The sequence below is a fragment of the Diorhabda carinulata genome, chromosome 3, assembly GCF_026250575.1.
Source record: "Diorhabda carinulata isolate Delta chromosome 3, icDioCari1.1, whole genome shotgun sequence".
Lineage (NCBI taxonomy): Eukaryota > Metazoa > Arthropoda > Insecta > Coleoptera > Chrysomelidae > Diorhabda > Diorhabda carinulata.
In genome coordinates this window covers 3,606,014-3,632,094 of record NC_079462.1, presented here as the reverse complement: position 1 = coordinate 3,632,094, position 26,081 = coordinate 3,606,014, and the positions used below count along the sequence as shown (strand labels likewise).

The following is a 26,081-nucleotide window of genomic DNA, read 5'->3' as shown; positions in this document are numbered from 1 at the left end:
CAGGATACGTATAAAATACAGTAGCAAGTTACTTCGTCATCAGAATCTTTTATTATGATCCAGAGAACAACCCCATGGGATTAAAAATCGCTGGAGTGGCACTTGAAGGCCCAGTACTAGATCCTCTTTCGAGTAACATCATATAAGATACATATAAAGTGCAGTAGCTAATTACTTCTTCATAAAAATCCTTTAGTAAGGAATATAAAGTTATTTGAAGGTTATCTCAGGCTCTATTGTATCTTTTGTGGACTATCTGACGAGATGGACTGTTAAAACATTGCTAGAAGAGGCAGATAAACATGAGTCGTTATCAAAGGACATGGAATATCTCAACCATAGAAAGGTGAACTCACCATCTAATGTTGTGAGTAGATATCTGGATCAGTCTCCATGGAGAAGTGAATTACTACTACACCCAAATGCTATCTAGACATAAATACACATAGATCCTAACTTTGATATTGTATGGAGGAACCAAAAATGGTGAATACGTCTTCTGCTTCGTCTTACCTTGGCAAACGCATTTCTAGGAATAGTTACAAATAGAAAAATGGTGTGGGGTGTACTCTTATTAGGGATTACGTGAAAAGCCACGAGCACATTCACAGGTGGGGTGTTTAAAGAAGTTCGTAGGGAAGAAAAGTGAAAATTGAGATAAAGGAAGGAATTGGAGAAAGGAAAAACCCTTTCCCTCCCTTTAACGATGAACCTATGGGGGTAACAGCAGTCAGAAGTATTGAAAATATTATCGAGATAGAATTTCAAGTTTTTATTATTAGAAAATCTTTTGTCACATAACCTATAAGGACAAACCACAACTTTTCTCCAATTTTAGTTATTTGAGGTCAAGGGGAAAACGCGCCAAAGAAATAAATAAGAATTATGAGTGTGTTGGGTGATTTATTTTAGCATAAAAATATCATTTACAAGGAATAATTTTATTATTAATTTGAAATATTAAATACAATCAATTAAATACATCTATACTAGTTAAAAGGATATGATAATATATAATGAAATCCCACAACCGTAAAATCCACAATATCACAGCTAAATTACTAATAGTTATTTACAATGTACATTTTCTTTTTATAAAAATTTCATCCGATGTTTAAAATTTAGTTTCACTCTTAACCTTGGTACATAAAAAAATCTTAAATGGAAAGCTTCTTCGAGGGAATTAAATCTACATTTCAAATTAAGATTCCAGGTGTAGACCAGGCGATTTTCCGATTCCTGTTTTCTGTAGTACTGAAAGAGTATAGAAAATACTTGAAATTCGTCAAATCAAATCAAATTTTTTTGATACGAAGATTACAAGAGTTCCATCAAGATGGAAAATAATTGGGTACTAGGAAGCAATGAACTAGAAAATAATAAGTGTGAAGACACAAATTCAGTAATTCAGTACAAATTTGTTTGTCGTGTTAAAAGAACTGAGCGAGTGCTCAATAGTGAGGTTAGGATGCAGAAACCAAGTGAAAAATTGGAAAAAGAAGTCGTTTCAGCAAGTAGATGAAAGTAAACTCAAACGGATCACCCAAGAGTCATTCAAGTAGTACCTGATTCCAGTGGAAAAAATGGACTATGAATACAAGACTTTACAAGAATTGATTCAGTTTATATCCAATGTTTTCGTCGAACAACAAAACAGATTGAAGGCCTTCACCAGAACTAAAGTCTACAACGAAGGAGAATACTTCAATATGGGATAGAGTTCTAATTTTGGAAATGAATTAAGATGAATAAGAGGTGAAGGCACCTAAGCACCTTATCTTTCAAAAAATTATAAATAAAATAAAAGAAACATCAAGTTGGAGACGATTGAGTAACTAGACATTCATAAACTAAGAAAACATAAGAATGACCCAATATTGGTGAGTATTAGCGATGTAACCACGAAGAAAGGAGCAATAAAAAGAGTTCGAGACTCGAGAGGAATAAAACGGTCTCGAAATTTGTTCACTAGGGAAATAATAAAAGGATTTATATAAATGGGGATGTGTTAATGGAAAAGTAAGAAGCAAGATTAGGGAAAATAAGGTCGGAAAGGGACTTATTCTACATGGGTGTTTGGAATCTTATATAAAAAAATAAAAGCTTTAACAACAGAGGGGGTCAAATAAGGTTTTAGATGAATATAAAGTATTCATCAGAGGTAAATATTTTTGACGATGTTTCGAATACTAATTTAATAAGATCAGCTCGTAATATTCAAGGAATGTGTGACCAAAAATGTCAGGAACTCATTTTATTTATAATTAGAGGTAGTCCAGATCTAGTAAATGATTGTCATAATAAGGATGATGATAAGTATGGGATATAAGTGAAAAAAAACTCCAAATTGTGGTAATAGTGAAGTAGAAGCATATTTTTAAGATTTTCCTGCACCAGGACAAGATTTATAACAAAATGTGTTTGTTGAAACAATTTAATCATGACGAGGAAAAGCTTTATCTTGTTTGTAATAGAACTTAATCAAAATTAATTCACATTTTCATGTAATTGAGAAATAAATATTTTTGTTACGATCTTAGACCCATTCCGTTGATCATGATATTCGCTAGGGCATTTCTTCGTTTCCTCCATGCTCCCATTCCTTGAGCGTGGTATTGAAGTTGTTTGTACCATATACTCGTTTGATCTTCATCTTCCGCCTAAATAATAAAAAAATTATTAAAAATAGAAAATTTTCACTGAACGTTAGTCTTCTTTTTGTGTATTTATTGCATTGGATTACACCGTATTTATAGTGACGAAGAGAATCAAAAAATATCTTTGCAAAGATGAATATGACAATTAATCCGATCTTAACAGCTTTCTATAATCTATCTGCACGTCTTTTTTTCGAAAATACCACTAAAAACTGAGCTCATCTCAATACCAAACCAAAAATTATTTCCTCTAGTTATAATTTTGGCAACTAAGTACTTTCGATTTTTACCGATAGAGAGCGTTGCTTTATTTTTCGAATAACTTATGTTAGTGCTGTACTTTGCCGTTTGTCACGTGATACTGGTCACAATAACGTAAGCAAAATGGGTCTTATTTTTATTAAAGCTATTAACTGTGGGTCAATTTTCCTAAAGGAAAGAAATATGTGAAGTTTATGGTGCTGATCGCTTAACAAACTACACGTGTCAGAATTGGTGTAAAAAAATTCTGTTCTGGAGATTTTTCCTTCAAAGATGAGCAACGTTGCGGTCGGCCAACTGAAGTTGATGATGACCAAGTCAAAGCCATTATTAAAGAGGATAACTATTCGAGAGGTTGCGAAGAGGCTACATGTATCGCACACAACAATTGAAAAACACTTAAAATGTCTTGGAATAGTTATAAAGCTTGATATTTAGATACCTCACGAATTGAAAGAAATTCATTTAACATCAAGAATCAACATTTGCGATATGCACCTTCAACGAAATGAAATCGACCTTTTCTTCAAAAGAATCATCACTGGTGATGAAAAATGGGTCCTGTACAGTAACATAGTTCGAAAAATATCACGGAGCAAACACGATGAACCAGCACAAATCACATAGAAAGCTAAAAAACAACAAAAAAGCTCATGCTGTCAGTTTGGTGGGATTGCAAAGGTGTTGTGTTTTTTGGGCTGCTTCCAAGGAACCAATCGATCAATTCTGATGTTCACTGTCAATTTACTGTCAACAATGAATGTAATTGGATGAAGCAATCGAAGAAAAATGACCAGTATTGTCGAATCGGAGAGGTTTAGTGATAATCCCCATACATCTTTGACAACTCGTGGGAAACTATTGAATCTTGGCTGGGAAATGATTCCACATACCCTATACAGCCCTGATTTGGCACCAAGTTTGCAGAATTATTTGAATGGTTATACTTTCACAAATGACGTTGACCTTCTATCTCACCTAGTTCAGTTTTTTGATGATAAGGACCAGAAATTTTATGAGAGCGAAATCATGAAGCCGAAAGAAAAATGGCAAAAAGTCATTGAGCAAAATGGGAAATATATTATTGATTAAAAACTATTCTTTGTTAAAAAAAGTGTTTTATACTACAAAACTGATTTCGCTCACCTTAAATATGAAAGTGTCCTTTCCCATTAACTCCTGTACTTCAAAATAGCTATGCCACGCCGGATCTGCTGCTATAACACATCGATCCAAGTAAAGAGGATCCCTTAACAAGGTATATCGCCCGTTTTTATCTCTCACCAATAACAACGCTGCTTCTCTGATTCCGTTCTTCGCAAATACCAAGCCATTTTCTTCTGATCTTTCGGAATTTTTATTAACACAAGGCTGTAATTAAAAAAATTGTATATATATATATATATATATTTAAGAAAATCGTACTACTTGTTCAAAAAATCTCTTACCTTTCCGTTAATAACCAGCATGGCATTGACGGGTGTTAATTTGATGGTACGACCCTTTCTCCAATTGTTATCTGTGGGTTGCGTGAACAACAATTTTCCTTCTAGAGCGAATTTCGCTTCTTCGTGATTCCATTCCAAGACGTCCACGGCGATTTTTCTCAATTTTATATTCACCAAATCCATTTCGGTACTAGATCTTCTACCGGAGCTACTCCCTATTCTCCTCCACAATTTACTTGGAACGTCCTTAGTCTGCGAATTCATATGATTCAAATGTAATTCAATCTTGTGCTGGGCGTCTTTAAGCTCTTCTTTATTATCGTAATGAGGAGGTGTCACTTTATAGAGCCTCGCTAGTAACAAGGGATACTTGGTGACTCTCTGTACAGGTACCATCAGGAATGAGTTGAGATTCATTCTTCTTAACATTGTGTTTTCCATCTGGGATACTCTTAAAAATATCCTGAGAAGTTCCTTTTCTTTTTCTAAGCTAGCTAATAATAAACTAGCCGCCCCTTGGCGAACGCAGTAGGTTTCAAAAGCGTGTAACATGGGCATGGCTTCTAAAAATAACTTTCCGGTATTGACGGTTAAGAGATCTTCGTCGCCTTGCTCTTGAGCTATTTCCACAGCGTCTCTCAATCTCTCCGCCAGCGCCTGACTATTTTCCAATAGTTCTTCCACGTTAAGGAAGATCGCAGATAATTGATCAGGTGTTAGTAATCCGGCTACTAGCATCGGTTGATAAAATTCTTCTAGAATAATTTGTAAATCTTTGCTGTACTTTTCTTCGGTTTCTACTATTTCTGTGATTATTTCTTTCCGTTCCGATCGTTTTTTCACGCACTTTCTACAAAGTAACGATGCGTTTCCTGTGGCGTTTTCCAAAGTAATTTCACAATCTTCGCACAGAGCGAAAATTTCTTGTTTCGATCTATATTTACTCAGGGAACTTTTGCTCGTTTCGGATCCTACACCGGAATCGTTTCTTTCGACTTCCGCTCCTTTTTGTATAATCGTTTTTTCGTCGATGATGGATCCGGATATAATGAGAGAATTATCTTCGCTGGAGTCGCTCACTGTGCTCAATTGAGAAACGGGAATATCGTCTTCGTTGTTTGAATTTGTCTGAAAGTAACCGTCACCGTCTTCTTGAACCAAACCTCTTTCTTTCGCGTCTACAAGATAGCTCAGTATGTCATATTTGGATGCTCCTTCAAATATAGACCTAAATAAATGATGCAAAAATAAATATAACTATTATTTTCGATAAATATTAGATTAAATTGATTGAAAAGTCAAACTTCAAGTATCCGTTATTGTTTTTGAGATATTTTATACCCATTGTCTTATCAACCGTCATTTATGTGTACAAGTATCTACGTTACGTCCTTTTGTCTTAAGCCGATACCACACGATACGTCCAATGCTTCCAACGTTTGACGCTGGTATGATTAGACGCATCGTCGTAGTAGTGTGCGAGTCAAAGAAGCACCCAGCATTGGAACGTAGCTGGAACCAACACTTTTTGAACAGCTACAGAAACTTCTTGTCCTCTTGGATGCATCGTGGAGTTGCAGCCCTGCAACCAGTCTTCCTTCCAATGTTCGGCCGTAGGTTGGAACGCGAATGTTGGAGGCATCGTGTAGTACCGGCTTTAGCTTTGGTAGACCACTAATTTTTATTTATGGGTTCTGTAATGGTAATGGTAACTGTTGCTAGAGAATATCACAAGAGATGTTCTGATCGTTGAATTCCCAGTCATCTAACATTTGAGAATGACACTTTTCCTAGTGGAATAACTGATGGAGTGTAGAAAAGAACAATTTTTTAGACAAATTATGATGGAAACGATTTGATTTACCAACATAACAATACTGAGGACTCTAGCATGGCCCGACGTATAAATACCATTTAAAATTTATGGTGGTGGTTGGTAAAAAATAGGAATTTTCGACCCAGAAATAACGAAGAGCTAGGGAAGCCGTCTAAATGGAAAGCTCTACTAAATTACTTACTTCTTTTCTGTATTTTCAAGTTTTATTACGGTTTCTTTGATAACTGACTCACTTAGGACCTGTGGCTTGTAAAATAACAAGTCAAATACAGGATCTATCCGCCAAATCATTGTCGAAGTCTCTATCAGACCGGAAAGCAACCTAGTATGAACCAATATGATTTGTTTCAATGTTTTCATTCTGTAGCTATGTTTGGTAATAATATCAGAAGACCTCATCGTTTTACCTTCCTTGTTTCATTGTAGATCACTATGAAGATTTTTTCTAATGCCTAAGGAATACAGTTTTTGACCGGGTATTCATATCAACTCAAGTTCTTTTAGGTTGATTTCGAGATGGAGTAGAAAGACTATTTGTTGTTATAGATACAACAGTAAGAAGAAGTTTAGGCGCAGTAATTATCAAGCATACCTGGTAACGAGAAAATGGGTTTGAATGGTAAGGATTTACCCGAGTAGTTGTTAATATATTGGTAAACATGTCAACAAATCTTGTATGCTATTGAATGAATGAACAAAAGTTTACACAAGAGAACACTGAACAGATTATTTACTACCACAACATCAAAACTTTGGTCCTTCGAGTCGGATACGAATCAATAACCTTCTCGAAGGACCGTATAGTGTAATTTTGAGTGTAGTGGTGTTAATAATTGAAAATATATTTACCTCGTGGTGAATTCCTTGTCCAGATTAAAATCATCCAGTATATTCGCGGGAGGTGGAACGCTCGGTAACGGAGGCGGTACTTCGATATCCTCATAAATAGGATCCGCATTAACTTTGATAGATTCGTAGATGTGATCGTCATTTTCAGTAACTTCTATGACGCCGGAATCCGCCAACAATTCGTAAAATTTCGTCCGATTCGCCAATTCTTCTTCGGTAACGGAACTACGATTACTGTGATCGGTATAGCAATCCGATCCCTGATCGATCAGTTCGTATTGCGTAGAAGAACTGTGCTCCGAAGATAAATCGTCGCATAGAGATTCGTAATGTTTCGATCTCGTAAATACATCTTCGTACGTCGATTCCGGTAAGGTTTCGGATAATTTGCCGTTGGGGAGTTTCTTGTCGCGTCGTCGCCTAGACACATCTGATTTACCACAGACGTGCGGGACTAAGTTACGTCGAACTGCTTCGACTGGATCTTTGAGGAGTTCCCTCAGCACATCCGAATCTTGTTCTTTCTCGATGGTTTCTTTGGTATCTTGCGATTTTTCTAGAGGAATGACGGTGGGGACGAAAGAACCTGTTATGTAGACGGTGCTGCATTTTTTTTCGGATTTATCTGATACGGATATAATTCCAACTGAATCTTTAACGACTACTGATGATTGATATAAAGGGATGTCGTCGTTTACGTTAACGGTCGAGTAGCAATCGTCTCCGTTGATCATTATGGAGGTTTTTCTTTGTGTGTTTTCTAATATGTTGATATTTGGTTGATTGGTCAAATCGGAAAATTCGTTCTTGATTTGGATTTTATGTACGGCTGGTGGTGTTGTTATTTTCACTACGGTTTTATTTTTAATTTCTTTATTAACCGTTTCTATTTTTATTGAATTAGTTAGTGAAGGTTGTTTGTTGTTACTTCTTTTTCTAGGTGGCGCTGATGGTGGAGTATCTGACGTAGTAGTAGACGTATTTTCCTTTATACACTCGTCTAATTTAGCTAAAGCCAATTTTTCGTTAGGATCAGTATTTATAACTTGTTTCTGTTTTGGTAATTCTGTTATATCTTCATTATTAATATTAATTTCGATATTTGTTGAAGAATTCATTTCAATTTCTTCTTTTTGTATTAAATTATTCAAATTATTTAAAGATAAATTTTCTTTTTCGTTTGAGGATTTCGTTGGATTATCTTCTTCAGCTGATACCTGCGATTTCGATACTAATTTTTTTATTTTTCGATTCAGTCCATCTAATCTTTCGAGATCGGAGAAGTCAAGTTTTAAGCCGGTTCGTTGTTTGAGTTGTCTAATTGCCATCGTGTCGGAAAAAAGCATTTTGGATTCTGCCTTCTTGATACGATCACTAAGACTTCTGTACAAGTTTATGTTCTTTCTTGGTTTAACTTCGACTGTAAAGATAAAGAAAAGTGAAGAAAACTGTTAAAATCTGATGTAAAAACATTAAAAATAGCAAATTAGAGGGTTCTCAAAGGTTCTATGAGTGAAATCGTAAAGGCTATACAGCAGAAGCTCTTCAGAAAACGATGTACACAATTTCCAATTGCACCCTTTATATGGGTGACATCAGATTTTAATTGGGAATCCCAAAACTTTAAAATGAATAAAATCTCGCTAGTTCATACAAATTTTATAAATTGTATTGACCAAATATCCCATAAATGATATTTATGTCACATTTTTTTTGTTTTCTATTGAAAGTTTTATGTACCATTGGAAAAGAAAGAAAGAGTATCAGTTTACCACTCTCTATCTCTCTATTTACTCACTATTAAAACCAACATTTTTTATTCTCCATTCCTACGAAATCAAAAGAGGAATAGTAGCAGTTCGGACCTGCTATCTTTAGTATATGATTTTAATCCAAATAATTAGTTTTTAAGTTAGTGCCAAAAACACTTTTTGTTTCTGGTCAATGTTAAAAGCCTTGAGGATCTCCATGATATAGTAGAGTATTCAACTAAGCCCTCGCAAAGATAACGCTCATTACCACGAACTTTCCCGTTCCAGTTATAATTATGAAACTAAGTGGAATGGATTAGGAAGCGTTGGTAAAAACAATAATTTGTGAACATAGATAAAAACAAAAGCTTTGAGACTTCGTGTTTTGATACAGATAACTCCGAAGAACAAATCATAGTATTATTGATAAATCGATAAATTAGATAGAATCGATGTTGGGCTTTTCTTTTCATGAACAAACAAACACCATGTAAAGTTCAAAGATCAATTGCTTCGAAATTATAAATGAAAATATCATATTCATCATCATCATCATCAAATCAAATCAAAGAGAAATGGAAATCATACAAGTGGATTGGAGATGAAATATTAATTTTTGAATTCTATTAATTTTGAAGTTTGAAAGACGCTAATAAAATTAGTTTACCAGAAGATTCAACTATTGAAAAATGTACCAGGTGCTTACAGATGGAAATGACGAAAAACTAGTTTCGTATGAGTGTTAAAGCCATATTTTAACCAAAAAGTTTAACATTGCTTACATTACATACATTTCTTCTTCTAATATAACAGCCAAAATTCATATTACAAAAGGCAGTTATCTATGTACAGGGTGTACAGCTGAATTGATATGCACATGGGAAAGTACTGCGACTAAAGTTCTGAAAATTTGCTTGTATGGGTTTTCCGAAATTAAACGAGCCTGCGATACTTTCCTTTTGCGATATCGGGATAGACCACTACCCACCACTGAATTAAAAACCATGAAGATTTTAGCTTTTTCAAGTTTCTACCAAATCCGTTAATTTGAGATATATGAATTTACTAGCGAAATTCGGCACCATTTTCTGAACACCCTATATAAATTTTAGTCAAGGTTTTCACATATTTTGCAAGCTGTAAGTGTTATTTGTCCAAATACTATATATATTAGTTCTGACTAACTTAAACTTGGAAATATAATTTTTTTAGTGGAGGGCTGCATGTGTCCAAAAATTTTGAAAATTTGAAATAATTAAAAAATGGTGGACTTTAGGCATACGATGCCTTATATAAAGTTATAGTGAAATTTCGCGTAGATTCCAAAAATTTAATAAAAATCATAGCATTCCAATTGAAATAACGTAGTTTGGGTCCACTTATGGTATAACCGGAAGTTTTAGAAAACTGAAATTATTTTATTTGAAACAAGTACTTTCCCATAAGCATATCGATTCAGCTCGTCGTGCAGGACCCTGCATAAAGTTAATAATCATCGTACAGATACTGGACAGTTGTTTAATTTTACTTTACGAATAAGACAGACATATTTTGCGATTCCTGTGGAGGACAAAATAAAAATTATAGTATCAGTTGGGCTGAAAACATGGAGCTACTAGTCATAATTCCAAATCATTTTCAATTAACCATAACCTCCAAAAGACAGCCATTCAATGGCTCTATAATTTAATACCGGAGTCAGCCGAGTGGACTCCGACGAAATTGGGAAGAAACAGTCAGATTTCATCAAGACAACGTACGAATGAATGAAAACGTTGACAAAATTGGCTGGTCTCCAGCGAATTTTTCTTGTTCTCAGTTCAAGAACGAACCCATCATCTTTTGAGGTTACTAAAATTGCTCAAGGAAAAGTTGTAAGAGAATGGGCCAAATTTTTGACTGGAATATTCATTAAAAAATCTTGCACAGAGAAAAATTTGATGGATTTTAAAACAAAACTATCACTTTTTTATAAAAAGTACAAAAAGTTGATGTATCTGATGCAGAGAATAGGGGACACCATAGAGGATTGATACGTTTTTCTCAAAAAAAACACTAAATAATCACGTGAAACAATTGAATATTTTAAAAATAAGTACTTTCAAATGCTATATATAATATATGATAATTAATCTGAAATACATTTTAAATTAATAATTTTTTTGTGATAGAATGAGTGTACAAAGTCTCCTATATTAATCGAGGGTTTATAAACCCCACGGAAGCCTTGATGCAACAACAGAATTATCGATTTTTTAATATCTTTAGCGTTTCATAACTTTCCTAAATGTCGTACCAACTTTAAGAAAACTATTACAAAAGTTAAGAGTGTATATTGATTTACCTGGTATACTTTCCATAGGTTCGACTGTTTCTGTTTCTATTTCGCTTTCAGAAGTTCTAGGAGATGCCTCAAAGACGTTATCATCGTCATCGTCGTCAGTTTCGTAATTATTTATATCTTCCACGTTATTTTCATCCTGCTTGGAATCGTTACTGACAAGAAATTGTACTTTTTTCTTGGAGCTCGGTAGGGGTATGTAAAATTGAGAACCCCTTCGATCCGTAGGCGATGGACTGCGTTCTGAAGATTTCTTCAATATCGATTTAAATCTTTGTTTGAAATGTTTTTCTCGAATCTTTACGGATTGAGAATCACTTTTCGCTCTTTGTTTCGCTGTATCGATCTGAAATAAACGACATTTTGAAACGAAAATGTGAAAAATGATTATTATTTTGCTTACCCCGTTTGATAATTTCTTATCTTTCAAAACCGGCGACGTACACTTCGAGATACCTTTCAAACTCAGCTTTGCGGATTTCGTTGTAGACTTAGTTGGAGTGGACAGTCTCAGCTGAACATCTTCGTATTCGTTATCGATCACCGACGGTCGAACTCTTATTCTTTGGCCGTTCACCAAAGTTATATTGGACGAATCGGTATCTTTAGAAACTGGGGTTTCCGTCGATACAAGCTCATAAGGGTTTATGTCGCATTCTAAAATAGATCGACGACCAATCGTCAGGTTGTAAGATTCGATTCTTTTCTCAGCTGAAATAAAGAAAATGATATCGATAGAGTTGATTTTGTCTTTAGCAGTGTTGATATCGTTAAGGGGATAAAGTAGGCCCCAAAATACAGCGAAAACAAAAACTACGAGGATCAAATATAAACAGGAATTTTGCTATGAAGAATTTTATGATTAAGTTACCGAGCTGGAAAATCACAACCCTCTTTCAATGGACCAAATAAATAATAGTTTTCGAACCCATTATTCGTGGCAATAGATAAAAATTAAGCGCGATTATAGTATCTCACCTTTCGATTTTCCATTTCGACTTCTATTTTCTGCATCTGATGTTTTATTTGGAGAAACAGAGCGTGTCCTGAAAGAACTACCATTTTCTTTCACAGATAGTCTGGATTTTCTTACTAAATCGTAAGGATCACCGGGAGATGGCAGAATGGATGGTCGGTTCGAAGACGTTACTCGAACCGTTCCTCCTCTAATTGGAGTAGAAGAGGTCGGAACGACCTCCGATGGATAATACCTTACGGTTCCATACATAGACTGATCCACCTGAAGAAATTATCAAACAAATTATACTCACGAATATCAAATTCGAAAACAATGTTGGTACCAAATACAAGTTGACTTACCGATGACAGTGGTAGTCTAGCCCCCTTACATTTTTTGCATTGAGATGGGGATTTTTTGCTTGATTTTTTTGTACCATTGATGTAATCCGGGCAAGCGCAGAGCACAAAGGCGGGCGTTAGAAAAATACCTCCTGGTGCTCTTATGCTACCATATAACCACGGATCTGCGTACCGCATCGAACGCGAAAGTGCGCTCTCTCCCTCTACCCTACTATTTTCACCCTAAAAACAAAATTTTCAGTTTCAAAGTGATATTCAATACTATATTGATAGAAAAAAACATTTACAAATAGGTATATAATTTGGTATCTACATCCATTGTTACTAATAATGCAAAAAAATCTCATCAATACTACGCCGTTAAATGTCTTTTCCAGTTTTCCTTTTCAACTATTTGTCTTATAGTCACAAATCTATCTTACGATACGATATAATGAATTTAATTTCATATTTTCTGCATATTTACACCAAATCTTCACCAATTTCCGATTTTAGCAGAATTCAATCACCAAGCTTTGCTCGACACGAGCCATTTTGATGTATGTGTATATTAAGGTACCATATATACTACGACCCAAAGAATCTATTGTCTACCCTTTTTTTTTGCCACTTCTCTTAGAAAGTCCGCTCTAGCTACCAGAGATCTTCGTCTTCTATTTAATACGCTTCCAGGCGTAGTGCTCTGGAGTTTCGTGGTGTCACACACTTCAAGAGGATGTGCATTATCGGCTTAGCGTCTTCAGGTGCCCCAAAAGGACTCCGTAGGCTGTTCTTACTTATTCTGATACATTCTGCAGATCTTCTCTGGTTATAGTTTCCCAGGAGAGTCTTTGCCTACCTCAGCCCCAGTAGATTGTCCCAGTTATTGGTTTTACCTTCTTCTCCTTCTCTATTCTTCTTTAACTTATACCACAGAAGGGTTCCGGTCCTATAAAGGATTAGGTAGCCTCCACTTTAGCGAGTGTGTTAGCTATTTCGTTTCCTTTCACTCCGGTGTGACCAGGAACCTAACCTTTTCGCATTTAATTCTTCTTTCAATTCTTCCAGGTATTCCTAAACCAGCAAAAGATAAAACCACCCGTTGTCTTTTATTGTTTACACTACTGACGCCGTTAGATGGCGTGCGGATGTGTACCAGTCACAGTATTGATATAATTTTACACTACCTAATATAGAATAATACGGTTTAAACGGTTGTGTTTTATAGATTACGAAAAACTGAAAAAATATACAGAGAAATCGTAATTTTATCAAATTATTTTAGTTTATGAACCCACTATGTAACTTACCCGAAACGCATACGACGAATACGAAGTATCCGGCGGTGTTGTTGGGAACCGTCGCATTGCATGGCTAACCACAGCAGCCATTAACGTACTTGTTATGTGGCATCACTGTAATAAGAAAGCAATCATTTAATAAAATAAAACTTGTATAAATTCAGTGTACAGTGTACCAAAATTTTTTACAATTATTTTGTATTTGAGTCCCACTATTGTAAAGAGTAATTTTAGTAAGATTTTGTAGACCAATCAAATTAGATGTTTATCCTGTAACATAAATTTTTTAGTACCGACAAAAAAAGGAAGATTCAGTATTAGTCGATAAAAAAGTGATTGGGTTCAAATAAAAAATATTTAATATTTTGCCCGAGACCAACTTTGTTAGATTGGGTTAGGTGCCTTGCCAACGAGGATCGGATGGAAGAGGCTGGAATTGATTCACCCCTAATCTTCCACGCTAATATCCGAGGATTGTCCACCCGACACGGCGCGTCCCAATGGCTCATAGGGTGTATCCAAGAGGACTGGTCGGTTATGGGATCCGTTTTCCTTGTAAGGGACGCATGACCGACCAACCAAAAGGATAGGTGATGGATAAGGAACGGATGCGTTTCCTCAAAAAATCGCTCGCGGATCACATAGGACTAGAGGAGTAAACCTCGATAAATGAATCCGTAATCTTGCGTTGTTAGAAATCGTGACCAGGGGATGAATGACTCCGGGATAACTGGCGACCTCCTGGAGTATCAGGCTTTAGCGGGGTAAGGACGCACGTCCTCGCTGTATCTTTCTTTCGTCCCAACTCGTGGGATATCATGGAAGAAGATATAAAACAAACACGAACAAAAAAAAGGAGAAGGGACAACTTAAGCACTGAGGAAACGGCCGAAACGAACAAGGAAATGATGGAAGCTACAAGGAAGAGGAGAGAATCAAAATCAAAAAAAAAGCTAATTCAAAAATACAAGGAGATGGTGAATAAATACTTCATAACATCAACAATGGTGGAGGATGTATGCAAGGAAGAGAAAAAAAAAAAAGAATTAGCAAGATGAATTCGATTTTACTAAATCAGAATTGTTCTCTATACTCCTTGGGATGGAGAAGAAAGTCTGCGACGATTACTGGTGTTAAAGTAGACAGAAGAGGAAGAAAATGGTCAAAGAGGAAGAAGAAGAAATGGAGAAACGAGAGTATCGAAGGAGAAAGCGAAATCGAAGCAATCATGCGAAAGTTAGGGGAGTGGAAAATCTCATAGAGGCGGTCAAAATTGAGGATTCTGAAATAAGGAGAAAAATCGAGGAGATGAGGTCACTAGGCAAGAAACTGCTTAAAAATGAGGTCCAAACCAAGTTTCGGACGACACTAAATGTGAAAACTGCAGGAGAAAGTGACGAAAAGGAAAAGAACAGAAAAGCTAAAGAAAATAATGAACTAGGGGGAAGAATACAGAGACTTCCAGAAGATATCTGAGGAGAAGTGGGACGAAGAGGTTTTCCAATGTACTTAAATGGGGAACATCAGCACAGATCAGGCCATGAACAAAAAAGACTGCGTGGTGTTGGTTAATTCCAAGGAAACACCATATACTAGCAACCTCAAGGGGAAAAAACCGGAAGTGATAGGGATAGTGGAATCCTTACAAAATGGGGAGGTAGAGTACCTAACAAATTCCATTACATCAAAAGAAAATAAAGAAGAGTTAGCTAGGGTGGAGGAGGACTGGAAAACAGCCGGATTTTCAACATGAAGGAGGGGATTGGGGTTGGAGAAAGGGAACATCCTACTCCCAGAAACCGCCGACGAAAACTATTATGATGAATATGGAGTTTGTAGGAAGAGGCGTCGGGACCAAATACAACTTTACGAATTTTCAAATTTTTACAAATGCTCCAGTTTGGAATAGAATCTTTATAATCCCATTTATTCAATGTATACACTTTGTATAACAAACTTCCGTGCTTATTTGTCCGTTTTTTTTTACTTAAAGTACTTAATTAACGAGTAAAACTCTGTATAATGAACGTAATGTCTTGTTGGTATCTTTTTTATCCCTCGAAACCGTCTTTTTTCTGTCTTATAGAACATTTCGAATTTCCAAAATTCCGCAAAAGCTCCAGTTTCAGATAGAATCTTCCTAACTCGACTAATTTAACGTACACACCTTGTATAATGAACTGAGGAGTTTTTTGTACGGTTTTCCTAATGTCAACCACACAATTAACCAACACGACTCTGTATAATGAACGTAATGTCTTTTTGGTATCTTTGTTATCCCTCGAAACCGTCTTTTTTCTGTCTTATAGAACATTTCGAATTTCCAAAATTCCGCAAAAGCTCCAGTTTCAGATAGAATCTTCCTAACTCGACTAATTTAACGTACACACCTTGTATAATGAACTGAGGAGTTTTTTGTACGGTTTTGCTAATGTTAACCACACAATTAACCAACACGACTCTGTATAATGAACGTAATGTCTTTTTGGTATCTTTGTTATCCCTCGAAACCGTCTTTTTTCTGTCTTATAGAACATTTCGAATTTCCAAAATTCCGCAAAAGCTCCAGTTTCAGATAGAATCTTCCTAACTCGACTAATTTAACGTACACACCTTGTATAATGAACTGAGGAGTTTTTTGTACGGTTTTGCTAATGTTAACCACACAATTAACCAACACGACTCTGTATAATGAACGTAATGTCTTTTTGGTATCTTTGTTATCCCTCGAAACCGTCTTTTTTCTGTCTTATAGAACATTTCGAATTTCCAAAATTCCGCAAAAGCTCCAGTTTCAGATAGAATCTTCCTAACTCGACATATTTAACGTACACACCTTGTATAATGAACTGAGGAGTTTTTTGTACGGTTTTGCTAATGTCAACCACACAATTAACCAACACGACTCTGTATAATGAACAATTATACTGATGTTTCTGTCAAGATCGAGTCGAATTGATGTCTACAGTAACAGATTGTAAAAAAACTTTCGCCAATCAAATGCTATCTTCCATTACTTCATAAGTAAACGTTCAGCATTTCATTTATCAAATTGTGAATAAATTATTATAATATATATATAATTTTCGATCAATTATAAACACTCCATTACTTACTAAAACGTTTTAGCTGGCTTGCGTACACCATCACATAAAGAGACATTATTTGCTTTTATTATTAATTCCGAAGAAAAATATTTTTTATTCGTTCTTTGTTCATGTCAAACCCAGCGATTTAATTCAATGAGGAAACATCAATTAAATGCGAAGGACAAGTAACAGACGAAAGGCGGTGCATTTTTGTCGTTAATAATTATAAATGAGGTATGATCTAAGTCAATCTGGGTATATTTTCAACTTTATTTGCAGTTTTGAGATTTTTCTTTTATTCGGTATACGAGGGTTGCTACTTAAGTTTCGAGATAGATAAATAACAACAACAAATATTTATAATTTGATATGGCTTCATTATTCATTAAGATCAAAACACTTTCGTAGGACTGTACGGCGGATGATTCGATGTTTTGACTGTTCAAAAACGAATGTTTTCTACGATTGGGTCCCCCAACCATCTTTTGAAGCACCGCTATTAAATTTTTTCAGCATTTCTTCGCACCAATCGGCACGAGCTTTTTTTTGGCGATTGTGAAATTATGCAAACAAATATTTTTGACAGCCAATGAATATTGAATGTATGCTAGTGTGATTGAATGATGGCCAATATCAGTTTAGGTAGAACAGACAGTTTTGTACGACCATTCACGACACCATTCATCCTGTAGTGAAGTGAGACCACGATTGAAAATCCAGGTGTCTCGAAGCAAGTTGATCTACGTCGATCTACGTCGAAAAACATAGAAAATCATGTAAACAACTCGAATAGCACTCGTATGACAACACGGAGTACGTACACCATTAAAAATGTCAAACTTCATGATGGCAATATCAGATTTGACATATTCACGTCAGTGTTACTATATCTCAAAACTTAAGAAGCAACCCTCGTACGAGAGTGATTTTTCAGAGCGATTTGTGTTAGTTTTTATCATATTTTTTACGTTAAATGTTAAATTTTTACATAAATCTTACAGATATAAGTCCTATAAGTCCGATATGTGATTCACACCATCGAATCCTTTGCCAACACTACTAGACATCTACTTTCCTCAAAGTCCAAAACTTTTCCACCCCCTTCGACTACTATCGGCGGCCTACAGAGACCTCCGGCAAATTGTTTTCCTTGACAATCCTTCCATTGTCATTTGGCGAAACCCTCTCTTAAGGCGTACTTTTCCTCCAGTTTTCCTGTAACCTGGTGGACTGGTTTCCCAGCCAAATAAAATAGCCGACCCAACCCAACTCTCTCCTCATTCATTTTTAGAAGATGTAACTTGACGAGGTGAGATGGATTGATTGCTATGGAACGTAACAATACCTTACCCTACCACGCCCTGTGTGTTCCTTGACCTCCTCAACAAGGATAAAAATGAAATAATTTACCAATGGAATCGGATAAGCAAAGAAATAAATATAGTATTATAAATGCATCAGGATGCAATGAATATGGCCACCCAAAGAATCAATTGTGTCCCATTTTCTTGCTGTGACCCTGGGGATCTTCAGTATTTTCTAGTTGAATTTCGTTCGCTGCCAGGAGTAGTGCTCAGGAGTTCCGTTGTGTCTCACATTTAAATGATATATGCCACTTGAATCACGTCCATTTGATAGTAGACTTGGCGAACAACGGAATGAATCGAGAGTGTGGATATCTAGCATTTCTGCAGCCTCTCTCGGCCAAACTTGTATTGAGATCCTCTAGGGGTGTCGCGCGAGAGTCTGGAGCTGGTAATTGGGTATACAGTTCATCGAAATAAATGAATACGTCTGTGGAACGTGGAGGTGGAGGTGGAATAAGTCATCTAGAACCCAATTTTAGTGTTCTTCGATCATTGGTATTCAGATTATCGAGGTGAGGTTGTCGGTGGTGTAAAATTATATTTTTTATTGTTAAAAGAATCCTAGAAGGATTTATCTACCAATATGGTACAAAAGAAGCCCGAGAAGAAAGTGGGAAAAGAGTAGCTGCAGCTCCATTAGCAGTTAACAAAGTCTAAGTAAAGGAAGAAGTTAATCCTCTTTTTGAAAAGAGACCTAGAAACTTTGGAATTGGTCAGGATATCCAAGTCTGAATATGAATAAATTCGTATTCAAATGCAAAAGGCTGTTTTCAAACTATCGATAAACAAAACAGCTACACAACTGTTCAAAGTGCTGGAAAAATACAGGCATGAAATTGCTCTCTAAAAGAAGAATAAGTTGAAGGCCAAAGCTGAAGCAAAGGTTGCCAAAAAGGAAGAGGCGCCTTCGAAGAAGCCCAACACTTCAAAAGCTGGTACAAATACCGTTACCAAACTTATCGAATAGAAAAAAGCACAATTGGTTGTTATTGCACACGATGTCTACTCAATTGAGTTGGTACTATTCCTACCAGCTCTTTGTAGAAAAAAAGGTAAAGTTAGTCTTGGAATTTTAGTAAGAATAAAGATTTGTACTGCAGTTGATTTAGCTCGACGATTCTGGAGACTTCAAAACGAACTTTAACGATCGTGTCGATGAGATCAGGAGGCACTGAGGTGGTGGTTTACTGGGTTCTAAATCCACCGCTCGTATTACTAAGATAGAGAAAGCGAAAGCTAAGGAATTGGCTCAAAAACAATATCTTGAGATATGCTACAAATCGCTGTCGAAGAATGAAAGTTTTTAAAAGATGGATTGGATTTCTTTCCTGTCCTGCTTTATCGTGTTTAGAGGTAATTAAATTTGAAATAAAATAATCTTGTACTATTTATAAATAAACCTAAATAAGGATCAACTCTAAGTAGATATTCGTAGCAAGTGGATCCTTGTCGTGGAAGTACTTTCATTATCCTTGCTAACGTTTTAAAAATAAAACCATTATTAGTACACATAACTTTCTAATTCTCACAAAAAATTAATTATTATTAAGTAGTTTCGTGGTAAACGTTTTAATTTCATCACACGAAATAATTTTTTTTTTAATTTGATATATACTTGAACGTGAAATAAACCCTTGAGTATAAAATTGATCTTCATGACTTAAGACATATTGAGATATAATTTGTAATTGAATAATTTTTTAGATTATCTTCAACTAATTTCGATTTTCGTAACAAAACCTCGTTTTAATTTCAATAACAGATATGTAGAAACTGAGACAACAATGTTGTAGGACGTTGCGAAAAAAGCAGATGTTAATTTTTATGTTCCTGTATATAATTATTACTTTATAAAAAGGCTACAGATTTTTTTCAAGGTTTCTTATTTCCTGTATATATATATTTTTTAATTAATAGTCAGTTTTAACTTGATTTCAGTCATAACAAAAATGATAAGTTTTTAAATAAACAAATATCAAAATATTATTGCCTTTAAAAAATTTTTTTAGCTGCCACAGATAGACGAACAAAACGCTAAAGTCTAAAATAGTAAACCAAAACAATGATCAGTGCGTTATCAGCACGTGAACATCCCGGGCGAAACGCGCCGCGTCATCGTTATTGGTCCAAATCATAATATACCACCAATAAACAGCCAAGAGGGTGGGGCGAGGGGTACATCGCCGTAGAAGAAATACTGTAATAAAGCGCCTTCTATAAGGCGCGCTTGCTGTTTATAAAAAGAGATTAAAGGCACCGCGCGAATTCTACGAATTTATAATTTCATTGTAGCTGGACAGGGCCGACCTAAGGACCAATTTTGTGAGCTTGTTCGTAACAATATATTAACTATTCGTTTCTGCGATTGTTAAAAGTGAAATTGCCGTTTAAAGTTTTCCCTAGCATTTATTTCTGGTGCAATGTTTCTTTCGATTGCAAACATCAAATTGCAATTGTAAATAAATATCTTTTAACATTGATGAACAAACAGATACTACTTTCAATTTATTGTGAGATTAATGTTCCTAAAAGTGGAGACAAATATTGAAAAGTCCGAATCAATGAAAGTAAAAACGAATGCATTTCACATTTAAGGGTAATGTAAAAGGACCGCCTCGAGGCAACCGATTCACTTTCGCTGCTTGATCAGGTGCAGCTTCTTCATTTGGAATTGAAAATTGCCCCGAGGTCGAGAATCTCTCCAATCAATGACATACTTACCCATATCATCGAGGTATCATTAAATTTTACGCTTGTTATAGGATTGGACGTATATTAGAAATTTTATTAAATCAACTTCTACTTGCATAACTTATTTAATTATTAGTTTCAATTTTACTAACAGATTATTAAAAAATTTAAGGGATAAAGCTGCAGGGAAAAAATTGACTTTATAATTCTGTAACGAACAATTTAATTGTTCATTGTAATTACGATTCCAAACGTAGATAAATAGTAAAAGACAGAAAACCATGAGGACGCAACTTTCGTGATATTTTAATTAAGAAGATGTATGTAACAAGTTTTAGATAAAAATAAATATTAACTAAGTCAAAAAATCAGCTCGTTAGTAATCATTTTTTATGACCTTGTACATGTTGGAAAGAGATTTAACAAAAAAGTCCCCAGTTAGTAATAAATTTTTGAGAATTATCAAATCGACTCATTTTATTTCTGCCTTCTCATCGAAACGAAGCTACTCACAGAAAATTAGCTTGATAGTAATCCTGGAGCCAGAAATCCTGGACTATTACATCCAATTCTAAATAACGATTCGCCATAGAAAACACAGATTTTAAAATTTTCCAATTTATGTCAAATTTTAACTTAGTTATGGCGTACAAGTACAAGATATCCAAAAAAGTATATACGAGGATAGTTCCAGAAGTACCTAGCCCATTGATTCATCAACGTAATCTCCTTTCAGCACCATAGACTTTTCTCAGGGATGTTCAATAACTTCGATACCCTATTTATAATAAGCTCCTCAAAATAGCCATCAATTGCCGGAATCACCTCTTCATTGTTGGAAAATCTTTGACCACCAAGCGATTTTTTCAGGTCTGGGAACAAAAATAATCCGAGGGGGCTAAATCTGTAGAATAGGGTGCATGAGGTAGCAATTCAAACTTTAATTCATCAATTTTGGCCACTGCAATAACTGTTGTATGTGCTGGTGCATTGTAACAACACTTTTTTCTTGGCCAAATGCGGCCCATTTTTACTTGATTTCTTCGCTCAAACGTTGCAAAAAGTTCGCGTAATAGTCGCCGTTGATAGTTTCTTCTTTCACAAGATAATTAATGAAAATTATCCCACACGCATCCCATAAAACCGACACCAAGACTTTGCCTGCAGATGGAACGGTCTTTGGAGCCGGTTCTCCCATTTCAGTCCATTGTTTTTATTGTTCTTTTGTTTCGGGTGTGAAGTAATGGGCTTACGATTCATCTATGGTTATGGAACGACGCAAAAATTCGGCTTTATTTCTATTATACATTTTGCATCATTCATTCACTACATCTATCCATCCAGTTCTTCTTTTGGACCTTGGGAATACACATATCTGATAAAAAGATAAACTTATGATCCCAAGAATAAGAGCATCTGCGACCTGGTAAGATGGAAGACGATTTTTATTTCGAATTTCTATTCGAAATCATTTTTACACCAAAATAGATCCTCTGCAACAATTTAAATAATTCATGTTTTCCAAAATAGGTAAGTAGATAAGAATAAATTTCAGAAAATAAATAAACAAAACATTTTTATTGGTTTTATTTACGGAGTAAATCTATCAAAACAAAAAACGTGACAGATTCGATTATTACGATTATGATAGACGTGGCAACCTTGCTAACGATCGTGATGACGTGTGTTACAGGGCTGGACGCGAAAAAAGCGAGTACAACTACCTAAAAGATAGAATCCTCGTTATATATGATATTTACGCATGGAGCGAAAGAGTCATAGCCTCAAATTCAAAGAGCCTCAGGTTGCTGATCCCTGGCCTAGAGCTTTGACTAAATCCAGTCAAATAGTTTGGTGGAATGTGCTAAGGACTGGTTGGTTCGCTGATTTCGGGTCTCCCAAATGACCATAAGTCGAGAATTGAAGAGAAAGAGAATGGAACATCAAAAATAGAAGGAATATCCAAAATATACTGAAGATCAGTTGCGTGCATTAAGAGGACGTCATCTCAAAGAGAACAGAGTTATTTTATTGGATGATATTTCATCTTATCACATTCAGAAATTAAAGACAATGATTTATTTTACACGAATGACATAGAAAATTGTCTTAATGAAGTTAAATATAATTCCAAAAAGAAATTTGATAAAGTGTTGGTCTGGTGTACCATATCCCGAAGTAGACATTTCACGTCCTTAAGTCGGGCGTGTGAGGGTGAAGCGGTGGATGTACATATACACCCCACAAAAATTATCGCATCACTGGTATTTTAGGATATTTTTAATACTTAATTTTAGTTTTTTGGGACAATCCGTATATATATCAACTTAATAGATATTTTTGGTTTCTTATCATGGGCAAAAAAATATCGCAATTTCTTACAAATTTCTTTGGAAGCAAAAATGATCGAGTAAATCGTTTCTGTCTTGGAGAATGCATTGAGATCGAGAACTTTCTAAGCAAATTGTGTTATTTTATAGTGAAAATTTAGATTTATTTTGTTAATAATGGATGTGCCTCAACGTTTAACAAGACATGTGACGAATGAAGAAGCCGCTAGAATCATCGCGCTCATACAAGATGTCCACAATCAAAGATACATCCCCGAGTAATTGGAGTTCAACAAAACATCATATCCAGAGTTGTTATTCGCTACCAAGAAACAGGGCAGCTAACCAGAAGACCCGTACAAGGTCGCGGAAGGGTAACTTCGGTAGTACCACCGCTCGAAGGCTGCAAACAGATCTGTTGGCTGCTCGTAATGTCTGAATAAGCCTACAAACAGTTCGAAATAGGCTGAGAGAAGCAGGTATACGAGCCAGAGTGCCAGCAAGAGGTCCACGTCTTATCAGAGAACATCGAGTAGAAAGATTGTAATTTGCTCGAGAAGACGCAAATTGGAATATTCAAGATTGATCATATTTTCTTCACGGTTGAATCAAGATTTTGTCTTTATTTATCAGATAGGCGTGTACTAGTATATAGGCGACGTGGTGAACGCCACGATCAGGTTAATTTTTGTCAAACTGAAAGATTTGGTGGGGGCTCTATCATGATTTGGGAAGGAATTTCTTTCGAGGGTCGTACGGAGTTAGTACCAGTGAATGATGGAAGACTAAATGCTGACAGGTACATAACCAATATCCTAGAAGCCCATGTAGTGCCCTACACGCCTCATATCGGTGATAACTTTGTGCTAATGCACGATAATGCTCGTCCACACGCTGCTAGAGTGGTTCTGCAGTACTTAGAAGAGGTCGAGATACCCACCCTGAATTGGCCTGCACGTAGCCCGGACCTTAACCCAATAGAGCATGTCTGGGACCATCTAGGATGGCAAATTCTACACAGATGATACACTAGATGATAATCAAAATGTTCTTTTCAACTTCTGGGAAAACATGCCGAAAAGATACGTCCAGAACCTGTTTAGAAGCCTTCCAAGACGAATGGAAGCTGTAATTAGAGCGAGGGGCGGCAGCACACGCTATTAGAAATTCATTTGCTGGTTTTAGTTTAAGTACCGTTCACTTTTTTGTATAGATGTTTTGTACAATTTTTTGGATATTTTCTATGTTTTGGTAAATGAAACTTTTTGTCCTCTGTAGATAAAACTGATATAAAATGAATGTTGCCAAAGGTGTTTTAATTCGTAATTATAATAAAATTCGAAAAACAGACAACACATTTAAAATATTTGTGGGGTGTATATTTATACAGAGAGATGTCTTTCAAAATTGATTGATTTTATTGATACACAATATTCCAATGACGAAAGAAGATAATCCCCCAGGTTCGCTTTATTGAAGCGTTTTGGGCGATAATTAGTAGAAAAGTTAGGATTGGGAAGCCGTAAATTAGCAACAGCTTCGACGTAGAATATTTCAAAAAATTTGCGAAATTGACAATAACGTCGTCCAGCATATGACACGTTAAGACAAAATTACGCTTAATTGAAGAAAACTTTTGACGAATATGCTTCTTTAGATTATAAAGAATATTGAAAATTATTTCTTTTTTTTTTCTAATAGTACATTTTGCTTGCTTGCTAGAGTAATCAATTTCTTTAAAAAAATCTCTCATTAGACAATAATTCATAATTAACATAATTATAATACATTAGAGTTGAATAATGTGGAGGAATTCTTGACAACGGTACTTGCTAATTTAAACGGTATAAATTAAAAATAATAATAAAAATGAAAGTATTCAAAATACTCTACATATACCACCTACACACGTACTTTCACTTTTAATTCTATTTAATTAGTCGTACCATTTTTGTACAAACGAGTGTTATAAATTAACAATCATTATTTATTCGTTCTGCCTGCAGTATTTTTTTCAAACAACACATGTCATGTATGTATATACATGTCATATATATATATATATATATAGAATCATAATTAGTAGTAACTAAAAAGGTAATAGTTGATAGCTGTGTTACTATTACGATTTCTAGTACCTACCTTTATTGGAATCAATGAAAACCATAAATAAAACAAAAAATAATATTGTAGATCAATCAATTTATTATTTTATACCGATAATAATGGGATTCATTATATACTCAGCATTACATTTATTTAATATTCGATAAATTGCCTATTTAGTTATGCTAACTAAACAGTTAAATTATTTAGTTAAAGAGTCATCAATAACAATAACAAGTTCGAGTTGCGTTTAATCAGATAACTTTGCGAATACTAAGAGAAAAACTAGATGTTATTAAAGATAATAATAGAGGGAATATGCTTTATTGCCATAGAAAATTTCACAATTTCATATACGAAGCAAAAAATAAATAAATCTATCTAAAATTATGCGAAAAATTTGTTAATAATAGAATGTATTTAAATTATATATCAATAATATCAAAATGTACCAAAAAAAAGATGATTCCGACTATAGAATATATAGAAAACTGAAAAATATTTGAAGAAAAAGACGTTTTTTACGATTTTGTACAACTACTGGCAACATCGTATTTAAATTTTATACGTTTTGTAAGCTAATACATCTAATGAATTTGTTTTTATGTCTGTCTCTCATAGAGGGCGCTAGTTACACGGTTCGTATCAAATAGTATTGAACATAACTTTTTAATCAATATTATATACAGTTTTCGGAATATTTTGATTTGAAAATTATGAAGTAATATCCGATGCTGATATAAACAATTTTATT

General features: G+C 35.1%; 1 protein-coding gene and 1 pseudogene across 4 annotated transcripts in view; one reads left to right on the top strand and one right to left on the bottom strand.

Moving 5' to 3' along the window:
- Nucleotides 1–925: 925 nt before the first annotated feature.
- LOC130891755 (uncharacterized) overlaps nucleotides 926–26,081 on the bottom strand; it is a 167,966-nt gene continuing 142,810 nt past the window's right edge. For all 4 annotated transcript variants that reach the window (XM_057796692.1, XM_057796695.1, XM_057796694.1 and 1 more), the window contains 9 exons: nucleotides 13,754–13,858; nucleotides 12,465–12,686; nucleotides 12,123–12,384; nucleotides 11,548–11,855; nucleotides 11,148–11,490; nucleotides 7,053–8,472; nucleotides 4,367–5,594; nucleotides 4,065–4,289; nucleotides 926–2,660 (listed from right to left, as the gene is read on the bottom strand). In XM_057796692.1, coding sequence (XP_057652675.1) covers nucleotides 2,529–2,660; nucleotides 4,065–4,289; nucleotides 4,367–5,594; nucleotides 7,053–8,472; nucleotides 11,148–11,490; nucleotides 11,548–11,855; nucleotides 12,123–12,384; nucleotides 12,465–12,686; nucleotides 13,754–13,834 — 4,221 coding nt within the window. In that variant the 5' untranslated portion in view covers nucleotides 13,835–13,858 and the 3' untranslated portion in view covers nucleotides 926–2,528. The remainder of the gene's footprint in view (nucleotides 2,661–4,064; nucleotides 4,290–4,366; nucleotides 5,595–7,052; nucleotides 8,473–11,147; nucleotides 11,491–11,547; nucleotides 11,856–12,122; nucleotides 12,385–12,464; nucleotides 12,687–13,753; nucleotides 13,859–26,081) is intronic.
- Nucleotides 18,597–19,507, top strand: LOC130891460 (60S ribosomal protein L7a-like; annotated as a pseudogene).